Genomic DNA, 9,842 nt, shown 5'->3' with positions numbered 1-9,842 from the left:
AACATCTTAATTAATGGCCTGGATGGTGGGCCAGAGTGCACCCTCAGCAAGTTTGGAGATGATACAAAACGGGGAGGAGTGGCTTATATGCCAGAGGGTCGTGCTGCCATCCAGAGGGACCTTTACAGGCTGGAGAAATGAGCTGACCAGAACCTCATGATGTTCAACAAAGGAAAATGTAAAATCGTGAATATGGGGAGGAATAATCCCATAGCAGTAGAGGCTGGGGGCTGACTGGCTGGAAATCAGCTCTGCAGAGAAGAACCTGAGGGATATGGTGGACAACAAACTGGCCACGAATCGGTTGCCTGCATTAAGCTCCCAGAGCACACGAACTGCCTCACCTAGCCCATCTCAGCCGCACACCTTTTATTTTAGCAGACATCAAACTTCATCCCACCACCTGCCCTCCAGATACGCTATCCCCAAGCCCTCTGCCCCTCTCCTGCTTCCCATATTTTCATGGCTGCTCTTTGGCAGCTTTCTGTCACTCTCATTTCTGTTTCTGTGTAGCTTCCCAGACACTACAGTAGCCTACTGGGCAGTCTGCTTTCCCTCATGATCAACCTATATGGCATCTCGACTCTTCTGGCCATCCCATGGCCAGTAGGGTTACAAGGTCTTTCCTGGCCATCATCTTTAGCCTCACCCTGAACAAGAAAGGCCTCATTTTGCCTGCAAATGTTCACACTGACATGAGAACTTTTGTACAGAGAGCAGCTTAAAGCTTCTGTCCCTAATAGGGGACAGTGAACATCTGATAAAAAGTAGAATTTTTATGAGTCTGAAAGCAGAAATATAAAAAAAAACGCATGGAAATTATTACAAAACTGTACTAGATGTATGATACTAATAAGAAGAATGCAAAAACATTTTGAAATAAAAAGAAATATGATTGAAAATTAAAAGGAGGGTGGATTAGGCAACACTGACTGAAAAAACTTTCAGTCTTGGTCAATACTTCTCCCTGCAGCAATACCAGTGGGTTACCAATTTCATCTTGTGCCACTTGGGATGGAAAATGTTAGAACAAAGGAAATGTCAGGATAAAGGACAAAAAGCTGGGCACTTTTATTGTCAGTGCTCTCAGACCTCCAACATGACATCTAAACCCTGTCTTTTATTAGCTCAACTCTCTAACCCCAACAACACCTATAGCACCTACTGTTTTCTTCTGAGTAATATGTCCATCATTTTTTATAATCACTTAGCTCTGTTTTTAACCTACCAGACAATGTTTTTTGTCCGCTTCCTTCAACTTCAGCTAAATGTTTATATTATGCCGTCACATAATATTTCAGAAATACTGAATGGCACAAAGGCTGTGTGAAGGTGGTGAACATGTTAGCAGTAGCTACCCTGCAGCCCACTCTCTCCTACCATAGCCTGCATTGCCATCCATGCTTAAGCAGGTTAGTTTTAAAGGAATCTCAAATAATTCTACAGGTCTAGAAACCACAGTATAAATTTACCTTTATGCATTGGTATGGATTACATACAACAAATGAAAGCTTTCTTTCCTGAGGTAGGTGAATTTGGAATGCAAATGATAAAACCTGAATTTCAGACAAACAAATGATCGCCTATCAAAACTCCCTTCCAAACTAGTCCTTAGAGTATTGCATACATGTGAAGGGGGAAAATTTGAAAGATCCAGACAATTGCCACAGGCATCTTTAATTCTAACAAAGCTTCCCACTCGCAGATAGAAGCACAAGTCTGAAAGAGGTAATAATAGCAAATGGATATTAGTATCTGCCATTACCTGATCTATCTGCACAATTACAGCAGCTTGTGAATGCTAAATTTGCTTATCAAATCAAGTTTAAGAGCCTAAAACAACTCCTTTTCAGGAACAACATATCACCTCTGTGTTGTTTGGAACTGATGGAACTTTAACTTAGAGAAAAACCACATGGGTATAATGCCTAAAAGAGCTGAGAGAAGTAATTGCTTCCAGAGAGATTTCTTTCCCAAACCGAACCGAAGGGGGAATACAACAGCCAACTTCATTTCTAAAAAACAGGCATTAGGAGGCCAGAGAATGCCACCAAAAATTAGATTTTTCCTCTCCTTTAACAATGCCAGCAACAAAAATGTTAGGACTAAAAACATCTCAAGACACACCACAGCTGTCAAAGAAGAGTAAACAACCACTATCTTCTGCACTAAGAAAGTCACAGTGATACAGCCAAATAAAGTCGTTTAGTCTTATATATACTATAAATTGTTAAAGTCAGGAGAGCTCTACCAGTTTGCACAAGAGGATGATGTGACCATCTTTGTATTGGCATACAGGCCTCTGCATACACCCAATTAAAAAAACACACCCTTCATTCTGTCAAAATGAACTACTTCTTCCCCATCCAAAAAGCTCAAAGAAAGAATCACAGACTGTGTAAGTGGCAAAGCAAGGTGTCCTGCTGGAATGAACAGAATGTGAAATAAATGAACATAAAATAAGCCCAAGTAGAAATCTTTCCTATCTCCTGCTGATAACAGAAATGTTGTCTAGAAGGTTTTTCAGACATGTTCTCATACTTGTAGTGTGGCTGAGTTCGTACAGATGGTGATTCTTTAGGAAGAAAACCTCAATCTTCTTAGAAATCATTTTGAAACAGAAACAGTTACTATGAACTAAAAGAAGAGTCTCACTGCTATATTCTCATTTATTCCACAGATTTCATATTGTTTAAGTAATTTATTTAGAATGTGAAACTATGACATCACTGAGGATGGCAGAACTACTTATGACCACAAGCACTTCATTTAATCATTGCCAAAGAGAAAAAAGTCAACAAAAAATGAACAGTTAGAAGTGATACCCAAGCCTAGCAAAAAAATCAGAATTAAAATTATCCATACTTTATATGTGGATAGTAAGGAACGAAAGTCAGTGAAATAATATATAGTTAGTGCCACTGTAGGACATGATGTAGTTCTGATTACAAGCATTTGGATCTACTGAAAGCATTTCACTGTTGAGATATCTTTACATTACTGAGAGGTGGATAATTGCAATATAGTACATCAATGTTTATTAAACGTGCAAACTAATATATTAAAAGTGAGACAGATGCAATTTGCAGTTCTAAGACACCACCATCCATCCAAGGGGAGATGTCATAAAAAGCATAAAAACACTTACCTCTTCTTGCTTAGGAATGCTGAACTTGGCTATCTTTGACTTGGTCCTGGCCGAATCAGGCTTGTTAGAAGGCACTCCCCTATACGACTTGGTTGTCTCTGCTGGTAACTTCAGCTTTGGAGACTCATCAGGAGCCTGGTCTTGACCGTCCATCGGCCTTTTTTCTGCTGACCCAGACTGGGCTTCGAAGCCAGAGAGGGCGGGAAGTTTTGAACGCAGTGCCCGCCACCATGCTTTGCTGGCCTCTCTTGCGCTTGAGCTCCTCCTTCCGAGCTACAGCTAAGCTTTGCCGGCGGCTGCACTCTGTTGACGTTTTCTCCTAGCGTGGCCCTCAGTGAGCTTTGCTGGGCAGCGTTGGAGGAGGAGGAGGAAGTGGGACTTGATGCATAGCGTTTTAGTTTCTCCATACTGGATTTTTGGTTTGCCAGTTTGAAGTCACCCTTGTGTGACTCCAGAGACCGGTGCCCGTGCTTGCTGGCCCTCTGCTGACCATCCGAAGTGGCATTGTGCCCGGCCTTCTGCCAACCCATCGTGGTGCTTTTGCTCTGTTGGGCAGGTAGGGCTGCTGGTGTGGAAGAAGTAGTGCTGGAAATGGGAGGAGGTGGCGGTGGTCTCGAGTCTGCAACAAGATGTTCATCAGGCTTGGGAAGAGACGTCTGAGGAACCCCAGGTTTTGGAACCCCAACAAGGTGGCTCTGGTTTGATCGGTCAGTTAACAAGTCCTTCATTTCATCATAGTTTCCCAGAGTATTCTGGATGCGGTTCGAGAGCTCATCCCCCTTGTTAGTCTGCAAAACAAAATTCAAGTGTTCTTCAACAATCAAGATTAAGAAAAACAAAATTCCATGCATGCTTCTGCTGAGATCCATATTAAAGTAGGACTGCCTTATTCAGCAGTGTCGTTGAGGGATGAAATCGAAAATCCTTATTGTCTCTGAAGACACTTGTCAACATCTTAAATCTACCCTGAACTGGAAAAGCTATAAAGGGCCTTAGAGTATATAAAAAAAGAAATCTATCACTGGTATCATGCTGTAGTTAAAGTATATTACCTGGAAACTAGAAAATTTATTATTGCAACTACACAGAATGGTTTGGATTAAATCTGACCATGATAAAACTTTTCCTATAGCCCAGTGCAAGCTCTCCTTCAGCCATGAATGAAAACATTGCATTCCAAATTCCCTCCATTGCCTGCCTAAGTTTTCAAATGGCGGCTGGGAAGCCACACAACATCCAGTGTAAGCACTGAATGAACTCACTGGTCTAAGCCACCCAAATACTCTGAGGTGACTTGAAGACAGCTTGTGGGATAATGGGAAAACTACAGATCATTATGTCCCTTTGTTGATAATACTCTGATAGAATGCTCCCTCCAGGGCACTCTCCTCTTTACAAACAACAACAACAACAAAAAAAGGCAAACAGACACCTCAAATTCTTCACATTACTCAGTGCTTGTTGTGTGCAGCAAGGGGAACACAGCCACCCTCCCTCCCCTTTAAGATTAATCATTGTCTTTAAAATCACCCACTTACTTCCTGACTGAAAAGGCAGAAGCTCCACAAAGAAATAAAACAAGCAAATAAAACATACTGGAAAAGATTGAAAAATCTTGCTTTATAAGCTACTGTAAGGAAGAGGGTGTATCATTATCATTTATGCAGCAGAGGTTTTCCTGAACTCTGCCGAGATTCAGGTGTCTGATGTTTTTTGCTTTACATTTTCTGAGGAAGACAGTAATGAGTCAGTGGTGGTTTCCTTTCTTTTCCAGACATGGGGTCTGGACAGGAAAACTCCAATTGGCTTCAGAAGGCCAAGCTTTCATTTCAAGATTCTCTCTCTCTGTTTCAGAGGAACGCAGAAAGAAGGAGAAAGAAGGGAGTAAAGAGAATGGGGAAGACCACCTAAAGCTATATAAAAAATATGAAAGGTATAGCAGCAACATCAGTTACTGTGGAAAATTGAATGTATTTTTGGTTTTAAAGTTTCAAATAAAATTGAGTCACTCCAAGAAGAAAGTAAGGGAAACTCCACTATATCTGAATCTTTTTTTTTAGAGTTTCCTATAAAAAAAACCTGAGCCCAAGCAAAAATGCCCTGTAAATGAGAGCAATGATTGACACATTTTAACTTTTAGAGGATGGCAGTGGAAGTATTCCTAAGTCACGCAGTAGAAACAGTCCTGTCTTGCTTGAAACTTGGGCCCCCAAATTTCAAGGACACTACCTTGTAACTATGTAGAATACATTACAGCTAGATTTTGTAATGCATTTGTTACCTTGCATATATATATATATTATATGTTGAAGGGAAGTGAGAAGGAAAAACTCTCATGTGTTACATCCAAACATTGCTTTGCAAACTTGGAATAAGATGGTTCAGAGACAACAGCCTGATTTTCTCTCTGCATTTGCACCTGTTGTCACAAGGACAATAACTTGCTATGAAAAGAAATATGAAGCATTAATTCACAGACAGCATGTGGCTTAAAAGAAGGGTGTTCCTCTGTTTCACAGGAATCATACTGATGTCCTAAAGAAGAGAAAACTATTAACGAGGCTTCAAAAGTGAGAAGCATCACATACATCTGAAAAGAAAGAATGCTGGAGATATACACGTATGTTTCCTGGGGTCAGCGAAACAGCTTCTACATTTGGGCACCTCCTTGATCAGCAGAATTATTATCCGGAATGCACAGATAATTTTCCTTTTACTCAGTGGATCTCTTTTATGCTTCCAGTGGATCTTCCACCTTGTACAGATACCTTATAGGGAGATACTTTTCCAGCTTCCCTCTACGAAGTGAGATCTACCCTTGGACCTGCATGCAGACTGATTCAGACAGTGTGTGTATGACATTTCCTACCAGGAGCCTGGTGACAAGGACCACTAAATGGAACAGGGTCCCTAACACCCACAAGTCTCCGACAGAAAAGACAGCTTGTGGGGCAGCTCTCCACCCAGCTGCCTCTGGATACATGAATGTAAAGGGAAGTCCAACTTCCCTAATGAAAGGTCTATTCTTTCTGATGACTGCTATTTGGGTGGGAAGGAAATAAAAGACTGATCATGGATTATCTGTAGACTATCACTAGCCCAGAAAAGTCAACAGATTGTCTTCTATATGCATGAGATGTGAAGGTCAAACAGAGACACCTTGTATTGAGACACCTCCAATAACCACAAGAAAAATTGCAGCAAACCCATCTTATGCCAGTACCATGGCACACACTGACAACCGATTGGTGTTGTTTATTCCTTCTGGATACACCGGGGAAAACTTGAGATGAGAAGATTTTGTATGGTGTTGTTTATTCCTTCTGGATACACCGGGGACAACTTGAGAAGATTTTGTGTTGAGATGATCTCATCCAAAAGACTTCACCGACATACTCTTGGGAACAAAATGGGATCTGAGGTAACTTGTTATGAGCTTTAGATGTAACAGTTTATCCCATTATTTGCTTTGAAATATTGGTGGCCTTGTTTAATCATTCACATAGGGAAAACACGATCACAAGCTGAGTAAGTAGGAAAAGCGTTCTGTGCAAACATTTCTAGCAGGCAGTGTTCTGATATTCTTCTGCAATGGAAGATGAATCCATGCACTTGAAGACTGCAAGGTCCAAGACTTCTAAAAATAAACCTGATGGTTGCAGGGAAGGCCATCAGGACAATAAAAATACTCATATGTTTAATGAGGCAAGGTACTCCATCCATGAAATATCCAGAATGAATTTCCTACTTTTTCACCCCCTATAAAAGGCATTTTAAGTAAAAGATACTGGATTTCCTGTAATCCTCCATAAAGGGTTGCTATGGATACTCTGACCAGGATAAGGGACAACACAAAGAGTCGGGATTTTTCAGAAAATCTGATGTTATAGGAGTAGTGATACATGTCAAGGTGAGAGAAGACATAAGATTTAAGAGATTTCCAGTCAGCCTTTGATTCTCAGATATGGTCTTCTGAATGGCATCCTTTGGCTTTAGCTCATGTTTCTCAAGCTGTGAAGAGGAATACTGAATTTAAACAGAGTTTACATTGAAAGTCTGTTGTAACTTCATTCCCCTCTGTAAACATGTAAAACCTGAACATGATCTTTAAAGACAGTAAGCGTGGGTTTCAGTTATGTTTTCACAGAAGGGCTTCCTCTTTTGCAGTTAGCCTCTCTACACAAAAAATCAATATTCCCAAGCCAGAGCCAATATTCTCAAGCACCCCCACACTGAAGGTTCAGAAATGCTTAGATGACTTCAGACAGCACAATGGTCCACTGCTAGTGTTGACATGACATTCAGAGTATGCCACTGATGAAGGTTTGATGTCTAATATTGTGAGAATGACTGGTAACCCCAAGTAGCTGTCACCATCACACCAACAGAGCTGTGAGTGAGTTACACTTCTGTCCTGGGCTTTGTCTTCCTCCATATTTCCTTGACAAAGCCAGCTGTAGGATGTATTTCTGCAGACCTTACATGCTTGTCCAAAATTGGGACATAGTATTTAAAACTAAGAAGCATGGATGCAGCTGTTATTCTAATCTCCCCATAAGATACCCACTCAGTATTCTCTCTGGTTCTACAGACAGCAATGATTTTTCATCCACTCCTATTAAAGATGATGAAATTGTACTGTGGTTGCATAAAGGTGCTTTCAGGCATCATAACTGAAAATACTGGTGTGTTTGTGATACATGAAGTCTGTGCCATGACAGTCAGTACATTGGCACACAGGAAATCATAATAATCAAAATGCACAAAATATTCTAACTGTACCACTTTTCTAAGTGATTTGAGCTTCAGTATTAACATCCTCAGGTACCATAGACAAAATGGTTATCAGGAACATAGTAAAAGGACAGGTCTTTTTTGTGAGGGGTCTATTTGATTAGACCTAACAAATGGAAAACTATTAAGTCCCCATTGCAGCAGAGCCCTCACAAAATGCCAAGACACAGCTGACTTAAGCTTTTCAGGCTTTTTTCCATGGATTAGCCCTTGACTGGTCTCACAGTAGACTTTTTCAAGTAGAGCCTTGAGGAGTTCAAGACATTTGCCATGGTTTCTAAATGCCTTTGTAATGAATCTGAAATTCGGGCAGCTGCAGGTCACCTTCAAGGCAGACAGAGCTGTCTTCCATCAAGGGACCTGGTTTGAAAATGGTAGATCTTTCTTTTTTATTAGGGACTGGAAACAAACAACAATCTGGAAGAACAGCAGGCTAAAAGCTGACCTGGAGCACAGGCAGAAACACGGAAGCACGGAAGTCACGTGCAGAAGCCAAGTGCCAGGTGTCAAATAGGACTCCTGGAAAGAGGCATTAAAGCAACCAAAGCATCCAGGACAAGTGATTCTGCATGGAGGGAAAGGTTTCAGAATGTGGTGATTTTAACAGTAATTTGGGCATTGCTGGAAGGGCACAGTGAACGATACACGATGATGCTTTGATGCACGCAGGCAAAGTGACTGAGTTAGCTGGGGGATAGGAGGAACCTTCATGGGATACCGCTCTCTGGTCATGTTCACAAGGCCTTGGTTTGAGGGCTTCTGGAGGCAGCAATTACGTGAAGATCCTGCTTGGCCCTTCTAACAGGGAGAGGGGAGAGATGGTTGTGCCTCATCACACTACTGTTACCATGGGGGATAAAACAAGGAGTTGGTTCTCATAAGTCACTTTTGCCTTTGGTGAGGATAAAACATGTCTAGCAGACAAATATGGTTCATAATGCTCATAGGGGGAAGAAAAAAGCAAACACCAAGATATTTCATTGCATTAACCTTGGCCAGAGCACAATGTTTACTGTATTGCTTGACCTTCACACATAGTCCTAACACAATTGTTTTCTTCTAAGTGTTGCAAAAACAGGGCACCGTCACCTTCACCTCCTAGTTTTAATTCCATCTCAAATACTGTTAGGATCTTTATAGTTTATTTAATTCTCATGTGCTGCTGAACATTGTAGGCTTATTGTTATATATATTAAAAAAAAAATCTGGTTCTCAACAAACATAAATGTTCTCTGCAAATTTTGTGAGGCTAGCACTTGTGGGAGGGTGCTGAAACCTGGAAAATGCCTTCTGAAGGCTGTATTTTTGTACTGTGGAATAATTAAATAAATAAAGAGCCACCCAGCTGGGAAGCATCTACCTTGTATGGTTCACTGAAGAGGGAGTAACTCGTGTTAAATGTGCCATCCTCCTGCTGGGCCTCCTGATTTCTCCTTTCCCATTCTTTCCTTCGCAGCACGTTTCTATCCGGCTCATAGACACTGCAGCAAAAAGAGGAATAGCTTTTTAAGAGTTAAAAATTAGCAGGCAACATATAAACCAACGTGAATTTAGAAGTGAAGAGCGCTGGTTTGCAGACAGATGGTAAAAATAAGCAAGAACATGAATCAGATGAATGCCAGTCCAAGCAGGCTGGGGAGGCTCAGGTCTCTGGGAATGCTGGTGCTTTCTTCACACAGAGAATAGATAATTAAATTCTTACAGAAGAATAAAAAAGAAATCACAGGGCAGGATCTAGTCTGTGCACAACTTCTCTGCTTGAAATGTGACAAAGGAAGTATCTAAGCAACTTTGACAAAGACTGAAAGTACTCTTAAGGCAGATGGTAATTACAGCTATGAGTAAATAGAAATTATGAACATATTTCCACTTATGACATATCCTCTGAGTGAGGAGAATG

The 9,842-nt window shown here is 41.0% G+C and overlaps 1 protein-coding gene across 1 annotated transcript; it reads right to left on the bottom strand.

Moving 5' to 3' along the window:
* Positions 1-3,204: 3,204 nt before the first annotated feature.
* Positions 3,205-9,423, bottom strand: LOC104510370 (AF4/FMR2 family member 3-like; the record flags this gene model as incomplete). Its single annotated transcript, XM_010152598.1, has 2 exons — positions 3,205-3,936; positions 9,303-9,423. Coding segments are annotated over 2 exons (799 nt in total), but the record flags the coding sequence as incomplete, so codon positions are not given.
* Between the last annotated feature and the right edge of the window lie 419 nt (positions 9,424-9,842).

This window comes from Eurypyga helias, unplaced genomic scaffold (genome assembly GCF_000690775.1).
Source record: "Eurypyga helias isolate BGI_N326 unplaced genomic scaffold, ASM69077v1 scaffold6335, whole genome shotgun sequence".
Taxonomy (NCBI): Eukaryota; Metazoa; Chordata; class Aves; order Eurypygiformes; family Eurypygidae; genus Eurypyga; species Eurypyga helias.
This window is presented reverse-complemented; position numbering and strand designations above follow the sequence as displayed.